Source organism: Trachymyrmex cornetzi, unplaced genomic scaffold (genome assembly GCF_001594075.2).
Source record: "Trachymyrmex cornetzi isolate Tcor2-1 unplaced genomic scaffold, Tcor1.1 scaffold1480, whole genome shotgun sequence".
Lineage (NCBI taxonomy): Eukaryota > Metazoa > Arthropoda > Insecta > Hymenoptera > Formicidae > Trachymyrmex > Trachymyrmex cornetzi.
In genome coordinates this window covers 32,643-54,586 of record NW_017296071.1, presented here as the reverse complement: position 1 = coordinate 54,586, position 21,944 = coordinate 32,643, and the positions used below count along the sequence as shown (strand labels likewise).

General features: G+C 34.5%; 1 protein-coding gene across 1 annotated transcript in view; it reads right to left on the bottom strand.

Annotated features, from left to right (window-relative positions):
• Nucleotides 1-3,769: 3,769 nt before the first annotated feature.
• The window catches only part of sli (slit guidance ligand), a 34,745-nt gene continuing 16,570 nt past the window's right edge, over nt 3,770-21,944 (bottom strand). Inside the window, exons 13-29 of the mRNA XM_018502662.1 lie at nt 19,773-19,919; nt 18,276-18,347; nt 18,114-18,185; nt 17,681-17,844; nt 17,086-17,287; nt 16,936-17,007; nt 16,768-16,839; nt 16,297-16,368; nt 16,057-16,220; nt 15,302-15,521; nt 13,259-13,568; nt 10,226-10,439; nt 9,568-10,029; nt 8,465-8,665; nt 7,929-8,078; nt 7,595-7,734; nt 3,770-7,140 (exon numbers count right to left, since the gene is read on the bottom strand). Of these exons, the coding sequence (XP_018358164.1) occupies nt 7,054-7,140; nt 7,595-7,734; nt 7,929-8,078; nt 8,465-8,665; nt 9,568-10,029; nt 10,226-10,439; nt 13,259-13,568; nt 15,302-15,521; nt 16,057-16,220; nt 16,297-16,368; nt 16,768-16,839; nt 16,936-17,007; nt 17,086-17,287; nt 17,681-17,844; nt 18,114-18,185; nt 18,276-18,347; nt 19,773-19,919 (2,821 nt within the window). The 3' untranslated portion in view covers nt 3,770-7,053. The remainder of the gene's footprint in view (nt 7,141-7,594; nt 7,735-7,928; nt 8,079-8,464; nt 8,666-9,567; nt 10,030-10,225; nt 10,440-13,258; nt 13,569-15,301; nt 15,522-16,056; nt 16,221-16,296; nt 16,369-16,767; nt 16,840-16,935; nt 17,008-17,085; nt 17,288-17,680; nt 17,845-18,113; nt 18,186-18,275; nt 18,348-19,772; nt 19,920-21,944) is intronic.

Here is a 21,944-nt window from a genome sequence, read left to right as displayed (position 1 = left end):
TATCGGCACGCATAGTACGCCGTACGCTCACCATACTAATACCGTGTAGGTATTTGTCTATCTGGGTATGGATGTATTTTACATCATCTGCGAATAATGTAGAGTAAAGATATATATCAGTCTTAGATAACGTTGAAAATAATGTTACAGAAACCTGTAATTTTGTTTACGTTATAAATTGATAATGCAAATATTTGGAAATAAATTAACATTGATACACTGAGAAAAAAATTCTGTTGATTCAATTAAAGTCTATGTTACGGGCTGTCACTAACATAAGTGATTAATTCATGCGTATATTTTATTGATATAAAGACTTGATTATTGAAATAATAATTTATGCCTTTGTGTCAATAAAAATATACATGAATTAATCACTTATGTTAGTGACAGCCCGTAATACAGACTTTAATTGAATCAACAGCATTTTTTTCTCAGTGTATACAATAAACATGGTAAGAAAATTTCCCTAAATTATTTTTACCTTATAGAATAAAGATATCTTTACAAAATATTTTTAAATTGAAACAACATTATTTAAATATTTGATGTTTGCAAATGTGCAAATTTAAAGAGCGGATAGTGAATACACGAGAAACTAATGACAAAACATTTCAATTGAATTAATAAAAATGTAACTAAAATAAACTGGTGTATGTATTGGATTGGAACCAAAGTAACGCTACTTCATTTGTATCATGTGTACATGTTTAAAAAAATTTGATAAAAAAAATTGACCATTTGATAGAGCATTCAACTTTAAGAATCCGTTTTTTGAATATTATGATACAATAACTTTTAACGGAGTTATGAGCAATCAGAGTCAAAATCAAGTGTCTTTTCTTATCTAATCCATTATTAATAATAAAAAATCTTAGGAATATTAAAAAAAAGATTATCATGTAGGGAAAACTTTAAACTTTCACATTAGAAAGACAAAAATTTTCGCAAGTTTTTTTGGACACGTGACAGGTATACAGAATGAAAAGGAAATTTCCCATTTTATTCAGCTCGTAGTTTCCTATATATAAATTACCAAACTTACAGAAACTCAAAAGACATAATGACCTTTTAAATATAGAGATAAAGGGCTTTAAAATCTTTTTTTTAATTAAAATTTTTTTTTATTTTTAACGAAGTTACAACTGATTGAATTTTGAAGTTTGTAGGAACTTTTGTTTTAGTCCAATAGTTGTGTAAACTAAATTAATGAATGGAATTAATGCAGAGGACGCAAAATTTCAACTTTATATATAGCTTAACTAGATAATTTAAAAATATATATGATTTAAAAACTCTCGCAAGATATTGATGTTTGACATATTTCATAAAAATAATCAGCTATTTAGCTATACATAAAGATTTGTTTTTGTTGATCGATTATTTCTCTTCATGTTTATAAAACGCAATATATAAATGCCGAGATTAGAAGAAAACAAATAATCGATCTTATTACGCAATTTTACAAAATATTGATCGACAATGAGTATAATTAGCGTTAAAGTTTCTAATAATGCTTAATTTTTAAATAAAAGTAATAAGATAAAGGAAGAAATAACGATTTATATTTTATTAATATACAACGTAAAATTTCTTTCATTACACATGTATAATTATGATAAACGTGCGATTTACATAGAATTTATACATGTGCTGTTAATAATAAAGATATGTTAAACTTCACATACGTTTGTTTAATAGCATTCATATATTTCGAGAATTTATTACATTATAATTTATATAAACATAGACATTTTGCTTTTACGCTAATAATCTAATTTAATAGCTACAGTATAGAGCTAGAGAGTATTTCTAGGCATGCAGTATTCCATTGTTATTTGGTAAAACGTGCTTGCGCAATAAACACATTTATACTCATTACCTTGCGCGCTTCGTTATACCTTGGCATACTCATTCGAAACATCTTTCAGACAACATATGGTATTCACTGACGCTTACACTTTCTCGCTATCTCTTTCACACAATTCGTTTATTCTTGTCAATTTACTTTCAGGATACATTATTGGACATCCTGAAGTGACATTATTTGTTAAATGAGAAGAATCATCAGACTTTCATTGTGACATTGTATTTTAACATAATCTCGAAGGTCGAAAGTAAACTCAATATTATATAATTGCAATATTTTCAAAAATATTGCTATATAACTAATTTTCGTAATTCGCAGAGCCGATGAGATTTGAGGTATGTGTAAATATAAAAAAAAAAAAAAATTTTTTTATACACGAAAACATTTTTAATCCATAAAATTAGAATATTATTAAGATATTCTTTTACATTATTAATATGTAGAATTGAAATATGCGTAAAATAAATTATAATTTTGGCGTCATACTACATTTTTAAAAATATCTTTTACATATAATTGTTCCGCAAATTTATATTGTTTGTTTTATTCAGATTATATTTTTAATTAAATTTTTTCGTTGTTGATATTTAGGTAGACTAACTGCTCCTTTTAATCAACTAATGCCTGCATGTGGAATGTTGCCAATTTCTATTCACATAAGTTCCCTAAATAAAGGCATTCGAAGCCACTAGCAAGTGGATTTATTAAAAAGAAAAAAATAAATTTATTTATATATATATATATATATATATATAGAGAAAATTTCTAAAATAAAATTTATTTTCAAATAATATCCATCATGCAGGAAACATAGTACTATACTAATATGAATTATCACTGTTATCTAATACTATCTAAATGTAACAGTCTTAATGTCATTATATTAAGATCTTTGTGTTTACGCTCATTAAATTAAACATATAAAAAGCAAATACACATTTAGCATAAAAGTGTATTAAAAATTCAATTTACTTAGTCTATTTTAGTTTAGGTTATAATTTTACAAATTGTCAGGTATAAATAAATAATATATATAATTTTGCGCCCATAAATATTACATGTTAGTGCTATTCGCAGATTATCCAATCTCGAAACAGTTCGTTAATAACATCCTTCTTCTATTTGATTCTTATTTATCAGCTTTCCTTTGATCACACGACGTAATTAAATTCTTGCAGTAGATTTACAGACGATAAAATAGTTTCTTTGATTCTTGCACCGAAGTATCAAAAGACAAAGAATATTTCATTTTCTTTATAGCCGTAGATGTTACGCGATAAATGTCTTTATTTTATATGATGTAAATACCGAGCGCGACGAGAAGAGTAAAGAAATTACAACTGAATTGAAGAGACATTTCCGAGAGATTTTCTTTTGTAAAGTCAAGTAAAAGATTTCGCTCCCATTGCTAATGTCTAGCAATGTTGAGGTATGTGTGTCCCTCGAAGTGTATGATTCGATAACTCAACGTAAAAATATTCGTCACGTTTTGCGAGAGAATAAAAGCCAAATAATATGCATTTCGGTTGCATGCGCCAATTCCCTCCCTTCATTGATTACGAAATATGTTAAACACTCATGTCAAATAAATATATAAATACGAATTACAGGAATTCCGGACGGCATAAAAGTATATTACAATATTACGGGCATTCTCTTTTATTATTGTCCAATATAGATGCACAATTTGTGATAAATGTCATGTATTTCTTTGTATTATAATTTTATATGACATTAACATGTTACGCGTACGAATTCGCTGTAAATAACGTAAAATCATGGTAACGACTTTGCCACAAACACTAGATATTATTTCCCAATTGATAGGTTTTTATTTATAATTAACGTTGTATTATTATATAAATAAAGAAACGCATTTATATACAATTTGTATTTAGAGTAAAATATACTCGTGCAATTTTCAATTCGTGATAACATTGATTAGTCATGGTTTTACAACTTTGCACTTTAATGCTAAATGCGGAGCGCGCATCAAAGATAGTATAAATAATTAAATCATGTATTGCAATGGATTATCGATACGACGAATGAACGTATGCTGGCTTACGTATGTTTATTTGTATTTCGTTGGACCAAATGTACAGAGTTGTAATACAAAATCTGTTTTCCGACAGGCGCTACTTCGAGTGTTTCGCAGACATTTGTTCGAATGATAAAATATCGACAACCAAGATGCTTATAAACATAAAAAAAGATGGCATAGGGAACTTATGTGACTATTAATACTAGTAAATTATATTATATATTATATCATATTTATATGATCACGGTACATCTATTTTTCCGTTTACAATATGTAAAGAAGAAAACATGAAGACAAATAAGAATCCTCGGCCCTGGCTATCAATAGATGGATGATATCGTATGTGTTTACAATTTATTTTTCACTATTTGTCCATTTTTATTATAAATCAAAATAAAAACACTTTCTGTATAAAACTGAGTAAAGTCAATTGTGAAGTTAAGTAAAAAAAAATGTAAAGAATTCTGTGTTTCAATAGACAGATATCTTTTCCATCATACTCTCTCTTGCATGGCAAAAACTGGCTAATAACATGACAATCGTCAAGCGTGGCAGTCATATGATGGCAGTGAATTTCGAGACAAAACAAGCGTGGCAGTCGTATGATGGCAGTGAATTTCGAGACAAAACTCTAAAAAGATACGCAGGCCATAAGATTTCAATTGTATGGCCGTTGAACGTTTAGCGGCCAAAAGCTACGTCTATATAAATTCTACGATTGGTACTTTCTCGCGAGGCGCACGCTAGGCGGCAAGATCGCGTTGAAATTGTGAAGGATAATAGCGAAGCACGTCGAGAGATATTCGTTCGTCTTCTAAGTGAATGTATATGTTTAAAGAAACAGTTTACACAACATAAGTATGAGTGAAACAAGGAAACGGAATAAATACATATAAATACTGGCAGTGGAAGATGCGATGCAATTATCCAGGGGAAAAATAGATACGCATAAATAGATGTAAGGTAGGTACGTATTACGCCATACATTAATACGGGCTTAAGTAGTATACGAACGAATTACGCTTCTTGATTAAACTAATAGCAAATTAGCTTAGGTATATAAATAATGCGCTTATACAAAAATAATTACGCGGTTTTATATCGATGAAGTCCTTGTTTTCGGATTACCGACGATTTCATTGACCTATATAGTTACATCCGTTTTGCGATCACTTGATCGAACGTTAATATACGCGCGTTGCTCCGTTCCTCCATAATTCGTTTTCCTATTATCTGCTGTATCAATCTGAACGCAAGTCTCTCATTGCTCCATGCAGCCTGTAGACTGCATTTTGCGCCTTGAAACGTAATATTAGGCCGTAAAGTATAAAATTTCTGAAGAGCACACTTCGAAACGCGATACAGTTCCAGCGATCTCGATCGCACGATGTGATTTCTTGGCTTTTTCAAAAATAAAGCTACATTCCCACTGCTGCTGTCGGTGAAGTGAGGTAAGAAGACGTCGACGGCTTACTTTCAATTAAGTTTCTTCTATGCTTAAAATATATTTTACATTTAGTTAAACACTTACTTGTGATCTATTCACGTAATTATGACTCTATATGTCGATTCTTTAACGGCATAATTGCTTGTCCTTTCTGATTATCGTGTTTATTACGATTTACAAGCGGCCTAATATCCATACTAGCTAAAGATTGTGCAGTTAAAGTGATAGTTGAAACGCTAAATTGGCAGCACTGCAACTAAACTGATGAAAAAGACAAGAAACACATCGCCGTTCTTTTTTATTTGCCTCCGTTTCGTTTATTGGCTACGACGACATTGCTCGCGCGCGTGTGTATTGTAGCCAAGCGAAGTGTATCGAAATCAAACAATTTGCGAAAAAGTATTGTAGCCATTCACGCCATTTGCACAAACATCTCTCTCTCTCTCTCTCTCTCTCTCTCTCTCTCTCTCTCTCTCTCATTCGCTATTTTTCACATATTTGTAGATCTTCTCTTGCAAAAATTCAAAGACCATTGCTCAGTAGATAGAAATAGCTATGCGATCAAAGATTCGCGTTTAGTGTAAAAATTCGCTGGAGGAAAGATAGACCTAACATGGATCTAAGTTTCGCGGTCGACCATTTATAAACCTTCAAGAAATTACGATTGTCACTAATCTCTATCGCTATGTGATATCTTTTTATAAACACAAACAACTTTTGAGAACAATAAATTTAATTTAAAAGATTACACAGAGAGATTAGACAGACGTTAATTTTATAACTATAGCGTAATGATGTGTTGCTTTATAAGTAGTTCAAGTAAAACTGCTCAGATAACTTAATTGCAACATTTTCCAAATATCTTCGTTATAATACAGGACAGTTAATACGTTTTCCGAATAATAATTTTTGAAAAATAGATTACATCGAGATGCTTGCATCAAAGCCTCAATAGAGATTACAACTGGAAACGTATTAAACAAAAAGCGGCGGGTATATATCCTATAAGAAGATTACGGAAGCCTATTTGTACGCAGCCGCGAATCCCCTATTACCAGTTAGGTCCATTCCGCGCTAAATCAACGGCGTAATCGTACGCACTCGTGCGTAACATTACGAACACGCAAGCGCCCGCGTGCGCGGTCCGCGATCGCAAATATACGGACACATTGTCCGCGCGCGCTCGCGCCCACCCTTCCTTTCGCCCGCGTTTTCGTCGTTATATACCTATGTCGGGTCATTATATATACGAATAATACCTAGTATACGTTTAACTGCTTCGATATCGATAGTCCGTAGCTATATATTACGTACAATATACTCTTGCTTCTTCTTTCTCTCGCTTTCTTTCTCTCTTTCGCTCTCTTTCTCTCTCTCTCTCTCTCTCTCTCTCTCTCTCTCTCTTCTTTTTTTTAATAATACATATCACACTGAGCCAGCTATGTGTGTGTCCATCTAGTTTTGGCCTGCACTTCCTCACGCACTTTCTCGTCCATGTACGTCTCGCATAGGGATGCCGAGGGCACGTCGTAGCGCTTGCCCTCGTCGCCCCCGTTGTCGTTCCTTTCGTCATCTTGGAGGACACGTGAAAGTACGCTCGGGAGTGCTGCTTCGGATCCGGGGGTTTCTTCTCGGTCTCGTTTTACGTCTCGATGCGCGCCGACGAGACTCGGGCCGCGATGCGTCGACTGGCTAGTAACATTTGCGGGTACACGTGCACTTACGCACCAGGTCAACGTCCTTAGTGTACCGCATGCCGTCCGCGCAAATTAATCGAACCTGAAATTAATATACAATTGTTTATAATGACTATATATACGATCGTTATCGGCATAACGACAGGGGAGTCGTCGCCGCCGGTCCGAACTTAATGAATATAATTGCAGTAATTGACGCGGTTGCTTCGAATGATTCGTGTGCAATCGATCACTTGGGAAGATGAAATAGTTCACTTGCTCTGTTCGATCGTGACTAATATGGAATTTAATATCAATTAACAGAAACAAGAACGACATAAGCTTTAACATTTCATCCCGGTGCGCTGTCTACGGGGAAAATAGGAATAGGAGATCCTTATAATATAAATGTTGATATATTAGTTTACTCCAATTTGACGTTGGGTGGAGAGAATATTCTTAGTCAATTGAAAATTATATAATAGAATCAACGCATTGTTCTGCCGAAAACCGAATTATTCACAAATCTTTCTAATTGATATACAAATTTTTTATACCTTGCGCCGTTTAGTCTTCCGCGGTAAACAGCAAGAATTGCCGCAACTTCCCCAACATTTAGCAAGCTTCACGGGTCGTCGACTCCGACATCCATTCTCACTGTAGTACTCCCTGGTATGCTCCTTGCGACAGGTCGGTGCTGCGATATTGATATTAATTTTATTATCAAAAGTGGATGAGCAGTCAAGCAAGATATTGTCAATTAAATACATATACAAATATATATACATTGCAATGATAAAAAGAATGTCTTGAAAAGAGAATGCAATAAGCTTATTTTATAATAAATATGTATTCATGATCTATATACGATAATATTGGGGGAAGAATCACCTTTCTCGCAGTATCGTCCTTGCCAGCCAGTTTGACATCGACAAGAATAGCCGTTACCATATGGCGATGGTATGCATTGGGATCCCTTTTTGCATTCATGTCCGATACATGCATGTGAAGGCACCAGTCCACTTACCGACATGATGACATCTATAATTAATACATATTTTTTTATCAAGAATATATAAAGATTTCAAATTAATTTAGAACAGGATAATTTTTTCTAACTTTTTAATTTAATTTAATGTGCGATTTCTTGTATTATATATATAATAATTTAACATACTCTCTATCTTCATAAATGCAAGATGTTGAGTCATTATGTTGTTCAATTATTTATATACATATATGTGCGTTAATTATAATTGTAATTAAAAAAAATTGTTAAATACATAAAATTTTCTGAAAAATCCATCCCAATGTTATTCGTAAATAATTTAAAATATTTTCAATTTAAAAAATTCAAATGTAAACTATTCTTAACTTAATAAGTTAAGTTGACATTGTATAAACAGCAATTACAGATATTAACATACTAGAATGTTCGCGAGGTATGTGCTCTTGTGGTATGATCTCCTCGTTACTACCACTACTGTTAATTCCCTCAGCTTCAACAATATCTCTCGCTTCATCGGCTTCCTCCTCGCTAGCAGCACATCCGGGAGTAACGCGATGCATCTTTGCGGCGTTGCTGAAGTCTACCAACTTATGATTGATCCACATCTCGGAGATGCAGCCTGAGATAAAGCAAGGAAACTTTTAATGGATCTGGCGAAGAAGAAACTTTTGCTCTATCCTATATAAAGAGTGGTGGCATGGGAATGTGTACCGAACGTTACAATGCAATTGAGTAAGAGCATAAGTGACGCAAGCACATATTCGCGCCTGCATAAATTCTCATAAGAAGCTACGTTACGCTCAACTTCAGTGATTGACGTCAACGATATACTTTCATTGTTGAAATAGCTTCCCTATCTTACAACACAGGAAGTCCAAATATAACTAAAATACAAATTATACTGTATGATGCAGTCCGATCAGGAATTTTCGCATTGTCGCGAAACTTTTCAAATCTAGTTTCTCTCGGTTACATATCGTGCTACATATTATTCCGTACACTATATGCAAACGTAGTAAATCGTAGTATTGCGCCGGGGGACATCAAAAATGTAACCGAATATTAAATGAGGTCTCCGCAAGTTGCAAATTTGTGGCTGATATTCCGAGTTTGCGACAACTATCGTTTCCCAGAGGAACCGCAGAGTATCGGTGTTGGAACTAGCAGTGGTGTAGAGCACAAATCATCCGTGAAATCTTTGAAATATTCCTAACTGAATGGTTTCGTTATAACATTATTATACAATCTTTTTTTATAATTTGCTGAATATGTAATTTAAAGTTCAATAATTACTTTCATAAAAATTATTATTTAAAATAACTAATTAAAATAAAGAATTGAATATTCGATTTATTTCTATGCGATGGTATAAAAACACGTTTTTCTTTGCAATTTATTAAAACTATTCTATTTTTTCATAATAACGGCGGCACTTCTCTGTCAATGTCACTTATTAAAGTTATAATACAAGAATGTTAATTAATCTTAGCGATATTTCTCAGCGTCGTAAAAGAAATTTACCTTGGAAGCTCGTAATATTTCTAAGATGAAAGTCGGTAAATGCGACTTTAGCAACTTCTGGCGCTACGCCACCGACGAACATTGGCGTGACAAGCTTGAGATACTCTTTCGGACCGTCGTTGATGATGCTCCTGGCGGAACCCCGGTCGACCCTCATTGTGAAATTTTTCTTGATCGCCAGAAGCTCCGCCATGTGAGGCTTGCCATCGGCCACCATCTCGTAGCTGTACATCGTCGAGGTAGGATAATTACCCACGTCGTACGAAACCCTGACCCGCCCATTAAAGAGCTCGACAGCGATGTGTCCATCGTTTTGTCCATCATAGAGAAGAACCCCGTTTTCCTGCGTGGTCGTGAATATGATGGTCACGTTCGCCTCAGGCCTCGTGCGTAGCGGTTCTAGCTCGACCAGCGAGCTATTGTCCACGAAGCTCAGACTCGTCAGGTACTCGCATCGTTTTCCTGAAATGATGGATAAGTGGTCGCGCCATGTTAAATTAGCAAATTCTTGAACATCACACATGATAAAAGATAGTAAAAAAATTCTCAGATTGTGAAATAAAATTGCTTGGGAGACGTAGTCTCTATACGGAGAGATGTCTACCTCTCAATAATTACTATAGATATTTAACAGAAGACAATGATTTTTTTTATTTACCGGTATAGCCGGGATGGCACTGGCAAAGATAGTCCGCGGCGGAGGCAGGAGCGGGCTGGAAGCAGGCACCGTGCTGACAGTCGTGGTGGGCACACGGACTTGTCTGTGGATACAGCATGGCTGTCGAGGGTGCAGCCTCGCAGTATCTCCCTGTATACTCCGCCGCGCACTTACACTCATAATTGTTTATGCCGTCAATGCAAGTAGCACCGTTCTGCGAAACAAACGAATTACAATTTACAAAAGTGTCAATTAAAATTTAAAATCAGGGGTGAAAAATACAGCGCTAATAAAATAGCTTTTAACACCTATTTTCAATGCTTCAACAGTTCCATCTTCAATAGGAGATTCTCATTAAGAAATCTTTGAAATATTTTTTACAAGATTATAAGAAGATTTATAATACAAGAAAATGGAAAGGAAAAAATATCGACGTTATAATATTGTCATAAAAAGCACATTATAAAAATATTTATAATTATGCCTTGTAATAAAATTTTAATTATGATTTTTAATTAAAATCCAACAGATTTAAAAAAAATATTATATGCAAAATAAGACATTATGAAAGTAAAGCTAAACTAAAGTAATAATCTTGATGTTGATGCATTTTTAATGTAATCGTCTAATTAATGTCAGCCAGTAAGTTTACGGATAAGATAGGAACGCGCACAAACTGGATGCAACTAACTACTAGCAGAGGGTTACAAATCATCGGGCGGTCCGCCAGTTTCACATGCCTGGTGTAGAGTCTCAAACTAAAGGCCATGTATTCTGGAGCTTAAGTCACATATGTGCAATAATATATCCCCCCTGCGAGTTACACGTGCTAATCTTATCAATGGTTCAAAATTCTGCTCAAGCCAATAGAAGCAATTCGACGTTCAACGTTATTATGTAAAAAAATAAATAATGTTATTATGTAATATAACGATTTAAATATGTTAATCATTATTATAATTAAGACAATAATAGCATAATAATAACTTCCAATTAAATTACATGTAAAATGTATTGCAAAATGTTAGTATTAAGTTATTTTAGCTGCATACAGAATGTGTCCAATGTATGGAGATGGAAAATTCATAGAAAGACAGCCTCTGTAGGTCAATTCCGCGCCATTCACGGAAGCTTAGAAAGCTTGGAACGTGATATACTACCGTGGCTTTAGAACTAGCGCCACAAAGCCGAAAACTCCACACCAGTTTCTGTACTCTGCGCAAACACTCAAATGAAATTTGGCCGGCATATAATACCGCGAAGAAGAATCTTCGCGTAAAATTTCATACGCCAACTTTATGCTTCTGGGTCGTAGCTCTTCGCGACTGTAAAGTTTCTTCCTCTCGGAAGATCATATCTGCCTGAGTTGGGGTTCCATTTAAGAGTCGATAGTCAAATAAAAGTTTGGCTTTCATGCAAGTCAAGTTATGTCGCTAAGTTTGAGTTTTCATGTTGATACTGTACTGAATTAAATCGATACTACGTTAAGTGATTCAACCGAGAAATACTTCCTGAAATGAAATGCAAAGAGACATATGTATATCCGCGTGTTGAACCCGTCTATAAATGTAATGCATAAGCAATTCGAAAATAAGAATTATAAAATTTGTTATCAAAATTAGGATATATTTCAAAGCAAAAAGAAAAGTACCTACTATTATTACAACCGCTATGAATGTAAAAGGGAACTGTTAATGCGATAGCCAGAAATTAATTGCGATTGTCGCAACCGTAAGCGATACGAGAAAATAAATTCCTATGATATGATGTAAATGAAACAGATATCATCGACCTCATACAGATAGGTGCGCCCGTGCACGCGACTTCTACAATACGTAATTACTTATTTTAATGAATTTTACACTCAACAACAGTACTGTAGATGTTGCTTATTTAGAGAGAGAGAGAGAGAGAGAGAGAGAGAGAAAGCGCATAAAATTTTATAAAAGTATATTATGAAAATCCTTATCGCGCGGTGCTTACAGAATTCATTATTATAAAGTCTGAAGATATTAATATTGTTCATCATAACAAAGAGAAAAAACAATGTGCATAAAAATATTACTGAAAAATAAAATTATTCAATATTTTATAACACTAATTAAATATTAATAAAAAATACATCGGTTAATATAAAATTTACTCCGACTTTTATCGTGCGTATTACTTCAACGCAAAAAGTTTATAATCATTTATTAATGCATAAAATTATATATTTTGTTAATCATTTATTGTACACAATATGGCATAGAATCTATAACAATCGATACGTTAATGCGATAAAGCGTCGTGTTACTGGGGGTTCATAGCTACTATATGCTATATGCATGTACAATGGCTTCGTTATACGAGGAAACCGAGAATATAATACCTAGCGCAACGCGTGATTTTGTTCGGAAGAAATAAATCCGCGGCGATCACATGCCCGCAATCGATAGAATATGACTCATTCAGCAGTATAAAAAATAATTTTGCAACTGTAGTTATATATAACATTCTTTAATATAATTGATTTTATACGTTTAGACTCTTAATAAGAAAGGGCAAGATTATATTTATTAAAGAATTTTACATTTACAACCAAATAACAGAAAGCTGCCCACACAGCGTAAAATATTTATGAGAATTATTTTTTAAATATTTCAATAAAATATTTCAAAAATATTTTGTAAATATTTGCAAAACACTTTAAAATATTGCATTAAAATATTTCATAAAAATATTTTAGAAATATTGAATAAATATTGTAAGAAAAAGAATATTTTAAAAAGTTTTCCTGGACATATTTATATTTTTAAAATATTTCATGAAAAATTTCTGAAATATTTCAAATCTCACAATAAAATATTTCTGAAAATTGTGTATGAGTAATAGTGAGCGTTTAATGATTCTTTAATATGATTAGATTCTACACTTAGATTCAGCGAAGAACTAAAGGCAGCTAATCATATTAAAGAAGAATTAAACGCTCACTGATCAGGTTTCTCTGTAGAACGCAGCTAATGCAGCTAACTCAAGATGTTCCGCACGTACCTGGCACATATGATCGACACAGTCATCCAAGTTTGTGGAACAATTGAGGCCGGTGAAGCCGACTGGGCATTCGCAGCTGTAGTGGGTCTTGTGGTCGACGCATCGACCTCCGTTCTCGCAGGGGTCGTGACCCTTTGTGCAGAAGGGTATCTTCTCCTCGCAGTATTCTCCCATGAATCCTGGGGTGCAGTCGCATCGATAGGCCTGTATGAGGTCGACGCAGGTTGCGTTGTTAGCGCACCTGTTGTTGGCACAGTCGTCGACGTTGCTTTCACATCGAAGTCCCTTGTACCCGGGGGCGCAGTCGCAACTGTCACACACCGACTGAGCGTCAATCGAGACATTGAGCCCGACATGCGATCGCGGTAGATTCGTCAAAAGTACCTTACCGCGGGCGATAAACCGCCAACATTGCTTCTCTGTTTCCTCGATTTCTATATGCGTTTATAGCGCGTATTTGATAATTAAATGCTTCTACCGAGAAATAATAGGAAAAAGAAATTTGGAAAATTTGAATAATGTACTAATCTTTAGAAAAGAAATTATAAGTTACGCATATACAATTCTATTTTTAAATTCAGAGTAGATTAAATATATAATTTAATTTTGAAATAATTAACGCTTGTATATTAAATAAATAACTATTACGTTATTAAAACCTATTTGTGTATAATTATTACTATAATTTTAAATTGCATTGTTATCATGGTCTTTAATATACAAGCAATAAAGACGACGATAAATATTGTACAGGATATTGTTAGAAATAAATATGAATTTTAGATTTGCAATCGATCTGACATGCATATGCTCTTCGTGCAAAAGTTCGGTTCTTCGATTTTTCGATAATCGCAACAGCCTCTCTTATGAGCAGGTTATTGACAGCGCCGTCGGCAGTTTATAGCCTGCAGTCGTCACTCCTCGGGGCTCATGTGCAGAGGGTCCCGTTTATTACGCGTGTTGAGAGCTGGAATTTGACGAATGCTCCGATCGTGTTCCACTTCGGGCGTCACTTTAAGCAGCCCGACGCGTCGGAGTTGTCAAAATAGCATAACAACTTAGAAAGACAATTTTTTATTCAGCAATATTTGTCAAATTCAAGCTTCGAGATGCAATGTTCTATATATAATCTTACATCGTGCATATTTACATCTACTTTGATGTTCAAACGAAGATAGTTTCAAGGAACTACTTGGTTCGCGTGAAATAATTTTGGCAACGTGCAAGTTCTACTAATATAATACCTACGAAATCGCTATAGTAGAGAGAATCAATGCTTTCGAATTATAAAATTATACAAATCTATATATTTTTAACACTACTCGGCAATATTAGGATTCTCTCTTTTGGTGAATCTGAGATTACTGTTTTAAGAATAAATCTTTATATAACTTCACATTTTCTTCATATAATGAATAACTTGTACTATTATCTTCGTATAATCTACATATATAACTTCATATTTAATCCTCCGTGAACTAGATGGGGTGTGATTCAGCAAGATGAATTTCTATAACTTTCTAAAAAGTACCACACTCATGTTGCCGGTTTCATACAACTAGAGAGTGCATTGTTACCAATCACACTAAATTACTATATAGTATATTTATGATGAAGTATAGCGTGAGGTATCAGATACACCCACATATGATACATGTTGATTTTCCATTTGATTCGCGGAAGGTTGCAAATTTTATTGTCGCCGTTATCCTTTACTTGATCGATTTCTTCTCTTAAGACAGTAATCAAAGCAATTAAAAAATTGGTAGGCTTGTTTCAAATTATTAATTGATCGCACATTCGTAAACGTGCTATATAATTTCGTAAAAAAATTTATGAAAATTCAAGCAAAAAGGCTGACGTAAAAAAGAAAGATAAAAAAACTGCAAAAGTCGACAGAAATTTTGTCTATCTCAAATATTATCTAGATACAGCACGATGCTATTGCAAACGTTCTACGGGTTCCACTGGACGAGCAACTCTAAAGTCAGCCCGACGAGCTACTACTCTGATCAAGGTTGGACTGTCGCTCTTAGTAAGTACCTGAATCTTCCTTCCTCCAGTACTTTGCAAGTTCCGGAGTTCCTGCAAGGATTTCCATAGCACGCGTCAATTTTATGCTGACACCGGTCCCCGTGATATCCTGGCGTGCACTTGCAACGGAACTGCCGGTCCGGAAGCGCCTCGCAAAATCCTCCGTTTTCACATGGCGAGGTGTAACACAGGTCGCACTTGGCCAAGACTTCGGCTGGCTGCTGCTTGGCTGCGCGGAAGAAAGGTCTACGATTAATGAGTAATTTTAGTACTCTATCGTGATGTTGGGCCAAAAAACCACGAACTAAACAGACTGTGTCGCGTTGTACTACGAAAAATCAAAAACATCGTCACGTGCGACAACCAGTATGCGATTGCGGATCAGTAATGGCCAAGCAGCCAGAGGAATTCTTTTTGTTACTTCTTATAAGAGGCGACGAAGTGTATTAAACGACGTTAAAAAAAAAATACTTCTTATGTCTAATAAAAAAATCGATATTCAATAACCCGTTTTATAGCAAAGTCGAGGATAATAATCTGTATTTCCGATTTCAATGAAAAATTTTCTATTGAGCGATATTAATGAATGTTAATGAAGATTTAAAATTGGATATATTGTAAACGATCACACGTTTCTATGTTACTGTATCAATAAGTATTATTGATATGCGATTCGCGGACAGCAATTTATTTAGCGAAATTTGCAGATGGAATCTCTTGGCTATTCTGCCCGCAATCGAGATATACGCTTATGAGATATTTACTTTTGCATTGAAAGGCACTAGCCGGTGTCGTCAAAAGCAATTTGTCTCTCATCGCAGGAGGTTCCATGCACCTGGCGATACCAGGCTCCACATAATCTTTCTTCACCCACTCGGCCAACCATCGCATGCTGCAATCGCAGTAAAGCGGGTTGGACCCCAGGGCACTGTAAACATCGTGATCGATAAATGGCTGGTATCGAAAATCAAGTGCGTGCAGCTTACGAATGGAGTGATACTCACAGATGTGTTATAGACTTGAGATCCTCAAACGCTCCCTCTGGGATAACCGATATGTCGTTACCATGCAGTGAACTGAGAAGGGCAATGAAATTATAGTGCATATTTTTACATTATTAGCGTAGAAAGATTTTAAAATTTGTTATTTTGTTCAATTAAAATAAAACAAGCTTAAATTAAGAATTTATAGTCTGATAATCGGGGTTATTCTACTTTAAATTTGCATTAATATTTTATGAGCTACAATTCATTTAACGTAAAATTTGATTTGATTTTTAATATATGATATTTTTTTAATTTATAAATTTATTATAAATAATTACGTATATTAAATGACTTCATTTTAGTGGTGTAAAATGTTGAGTATTAACAATTGTCAATCGTGTGATTAGTAAATAAACAAGGAACAAATTTTTCCGCAGTAATAAAAGATGTTATGATAACGTTAGTCGAGTATTTGCATACAAGACTCACATTATTCGCAGATTCTTCAATCCCGCGAGAGCATTTCGTTGCACACACTGTAGCTTGTTGTAACTGATGATTCTGCAAAAGAGAGATTCGTATGTTGTACATTACATAAACAGTTTCGCGAGTATCTCCCGAGAACTTCCGGAGTAACGGAATGAATATTCGACTTACAGATGCGACAGCTTCGTGAGATTCCTAAAGGTATCGTTGGACAGCATTCCGATCTGGTTGTTGCTCAGATCCCTGAAAACGAAGCGGATGTTAAACATGGCGAAAGCCGCTTGAAAGATATACGGGAAGGTGCGCGCGTGTTTTATTTACAGTCTGGTGAGAATCCTCAGGTGGTTCAACCTCTCCGCTTGGATCGTCTTGATGTCGTTCACGTCCAAATACAGCTCGGTGGTTTCCGGTGGAATCCCGCGTGGAATCTCTGTAAGCTGAGACCTCGAACATCTCACCACCGAACCCGCGCAATTACATTGAGGCGGGCAGTAATCGTCGCCTAGGCAACCCACGCTGTCGTCTGATGGGTGTAAAATAGTTGGTAGATCGTTAACAGGATTTGCAATTCAGATTACAAATATTAGTTTGTGAAAACGAATAAAGATGCACAGCGAGAGCAACTAACTTATTCGTGAAAATTTTTTTTCGCAATGCAGGTGATACGTAAATCGAAGGCACGAAATACGCGTTGCTCGTAAATTCAGATTTAATTAATATGTTATATTAATTTCGATTTTGTATATCGTACGAATCGGTTTACATGCAAATCAATGCTATCGATTTCACGAGGTACGCCATATTTGTACTCTATTTTGAATTCATAGCAATCGATCATAAAGTGCAGTAATACAAATTGCGAGAGTAAGATATGTCTACAGGTGACCAAAATTGTACAGTAATGCATTAAACGCACTGTTGCATTTGAATTCGTGGTGCGGAATATCCTTGATGATGGCATCCTTTAATCGCGGTGGATCGTGACAACGACCAGTGATTCCGGCTATATCTCGTTTCCTCAACCATCCGGCGAACCACGCGAGATAGCAGTTGCACGATAGCGGGTTACCTTGCATGTTGCTGTAGATATCGAAAAATATATCAAACGATACAGCAACAATAAGGAGGCAGTAACACGAAGATTATACTCTGATTATTACAGCTGATATATAATTATTTTAAAGATATATTAGTATAAATTTTCTCGATTATTTAACTACTTGCATTTTCCACAAAGAATAATAAAAAATAAAAGAATATAACATAAAAAATATGAGAAAATTTAAGAACAATTTCTATACAGTAACAATCTTACTGTAATTTGATTCGTTGATTAGTCACGAACTTACATGGCACGTATGTGCGGCATTCCGTCGAACGACCCCGGCATAACGCATGTGATGGAATTACCATGGAGATTCCTACGCAAAGTGAATTATGCGAGTAATCGTTTACCGCACGATAGCGTTTTATCAACGCTAGATGGTACGTTTGCCCAACAAGGTACTTACAGTGTTTTAAGGCTCGGTAGGCCGGAGAACATTTTGTTGTGCACTTCTCGCAGCCTATTCTCGGACAAAAGCCTGTGAAAAGAAAGCTCGTCATATCGTGAAACGAGGCGCGGGAACGGATAAAATGGAAAGAGATTGCGAGCTAAGTCGCGTTACAATTCGTCGTCACTTTTTACGAGTCGATAAATATCATTCTTTGAGCTAACGAGCATAGATACACGCATTATGAACATTATGAAAGCACGGAGACGTTTTAAACGTGATACACCACTTGATGTGTAACGCTTTTATATTCTTTAAATTCCGAACATAACGTCCAAAAGTGTTACTCGACTTCGAAGTGTCTTAAAAATATAGCTATTAACTATAAAGAATTTATAACCCATGTCATATATTGGATCACCTATAAATCGCACGCAATAAATGATGGTGAAATGGCTGATATATTGCAAACTCAGTTCCTGTATGTCATCTAATCTCTCATGGAACGATAAAATATTTTTATGAAACAGATATGCTATTTTCAATCTCATATATTAAAAATATTTCTGGTAATCACAATGTGTAAGTGAAAAGTAAAAATTAATACACAGTAATGAAAAGACCTTATTGGTCTGTGAGCTGGATTTTAAATAATTTTAATATGAATTTGTATACATACCCAGTTCTTTAACTGCGCACCGAAATTATTTTCATGTCTTTAAACGTTATTTTAAACCGAACTGGGATAGTAACACTACAAATTAAATTGCCAGTTAATTTAATAATATTGCTAATAAGCGTAAATAGCAGTAAATAATTCAATGTTAATTTAATGTTAAATTATTTACAGCTTTTTCAGACGTTTATTAGCATCAAATTATTTACAGTTGTTTAGGATATCTATTAGCATCAATATTATTAAACTATTTGGCAATCAGTTTGTGGTATTACTACCCCAGTTCGGTTCAAGATTGCGTTTTAAGACTGAAAATAATTCCGGCGCGCAGTTGTAGAACTGACTATATGTACATTTACATCAAAATACGTATTATTTAAGCATTAAGATCAAGTTCAGGTTAATAAGGTTTTTTAATTGTTACGTATTTTTTGTTAATTATTATGTATTCGCATCGCGGTCTTTTGACACTTTTGTTTGAAAATTAATAGCTGCAATTGTTCAGCAAATCGCGACACGCAATCAACAAACACTATACCCCTCAAGTCTTTGAAAAACCGTCGGTATTGTTTTAATAATTGTCCTCAGAGACAATGCGGTCTTCGAAAATTCCTCGAGAGAGATTTTCTAAAGTTGGAAATATCGACTATAGAAGAAAACCGCGCAAAGAAAATAATCCTGGCGTTACACAACGGTATTTCTAGAATGGCTTCTATTGTGCTGGCAAAAGCGAAGTTTTCCAGAAAGACAACGACTACGACGACGACAATGTCGCAAAGAAGAAACAGGTTGAGGCTATGCTACGAAAGCGGTATAATTCGAAACTCGTAGTGACTTACAGGTCGGTGAGGTTGTGAGCCCCTTGAAAGGCGGACGCCTCGATGCGGGAGATTTTATTTTTCCTGAGATCCAGATGCTGCAGCTCCGGCAACTTCTCAAAAAGGCCGTCCGCTTTGATCTTGTCCAGTTCATTGTTGCTCAACAACCTGGCGTGAACATACAAGTGGAAAGGAATGCAAGTAGAACGAAGTCGCGACTGTCGTACCGTCGAAACATGCATGCACGTTCGCGATATGCATGTACGGTCAGTTTGTTACTCGACAACGTAAAAAAAAAGGGGCGAAATTGGTACTTTCCGTTCGTTACTCCATCACTTGTTTTCGACTACCCACCGAACAATTTATTCGCTACCGCGTTATAACAATGCGTCGCTCAATAAATTTTGCGAATTGCGCGTTGGAATAACTCTCGAGCAGAGAAATTGGTGCATTGCAGAATGTTCGTACGATATATATCGAGCAATAGTGTAACTTGCAGTTGATTGTTTTGCTTCGTTGGTAATTAATACGTTCTAACGTTCGGATAAAACTATTAACCTCGGATTTATCGAAGTACAAAAATGTTCCGCGCCTGAAATAGAATGAAATAATAAATTGCTGTAACAATTATTAATAACTCTGCCACTGTTTTATTTTTAAACTGTATAGTTTTAAAATTCTTAAAAAGGGAAATTTAATCACAAGTGAATCGACAAATTTTTATACTGTTATTTATAACGTATACTGATAAATTTAAATACAAAATATAAATAAGGTAGCAAAGATATAAGCTAAAAACCGCGTATACCAAAGAAACATTTAAATTTTACATATATATAGATTTTTTTATAAGGGCTAATATATTGATTATTAGATGATACCGAGAAATTAATTTTTTTTATAAAACGTCGATCCATTGAACAAATCAGATGCGTAATTTACTGCGAATAATAGTCCAATCTCATTGTTCTTTTCCCATTGCACTCTACGATTTAATCAGGTGATTATCTGGTTCAACGATCGAATTAATATTCGAACTGAGCGACGAGAATTCTCTACAGACGAATAATATTCATCCTAACCACTCGTCTGGACTGTCTCGACCGATCGATTGGCTTGTCCAATACTCAACAATTTAAAGTGAATATTTTCTCATGAAAAAATAATAATCTAGAATGCACATTATTTAATAAAATGTTACACTAATTGTAAAATAATTGTAAACTAAAAATATAACTATTTGCAAGCCGAAATTGCAAAACGACGTATCAATTCATAATGAATTAATGATCTTTACTATATAGTTCTTTTTATTTCCACTATCATTATCTAGTTTAATCATACGTGCAAATAAATCATATTTTTTAAATTATTTGAGACTATCTTTTGGGATTATATTGTTTTACAGGTTCATCGTGCAATTCATCGTGATCAATTCATGTATATGTCTATGTTTAACATGCTAATTGTTATTAGCTAGATATAATTAGGGTTCATAATGTTGATTACTATCGTATTTATCGAAATTGCTTCCATAATCTCATTCCTTAATATTGGTAATATTGCTACTTAATGCAGATATTTACTGCATGTATAAATGTAATATTATTATTTAGAATATTCATTATTTAGAAGAGTGAATAATTTTTACAACTTGCAAACATTATTAAAAGTAGCATAATTATTACTAAATTGTAACGTATAATTATTACCCATTATTTATTAAAAGCGCCTCGTTATATCTTTAATTATGATCAGAGGCAAGAATGCTTGGCAAAGCGAACGCTATTATTTAGTATTAAAATATCGAAAGCTTAAACATTTTGAAAAGATTTTCCTTATTTTAGATCAACCGACTACCTCTTCATCAGCGCGATGTCACATAGTATTTTGGGAGGCACTAAAAATGTTCGCGGTACAAGTGCGTTCAGCATGACAAACATAACTGCACGAAATATATTGCGGATGCTGCTACATCCCGTATGACATAAATTAAGTTTGCCTTTAGTTTTCTCATTTTGCACGCCTACGTACGTCTTTTAGCGACGTAACGATAAGTAAAATATTTTGTTGAAGGAAATTTTTTAATGGAAGATACATCTTTTGCCTGTCGAATCTTATCGTTGTCGACGACTTACTCTTCAATGATGAAAAACGGAATTTGCAGAGTTTATCTGAAGGCCCGTCTACAAT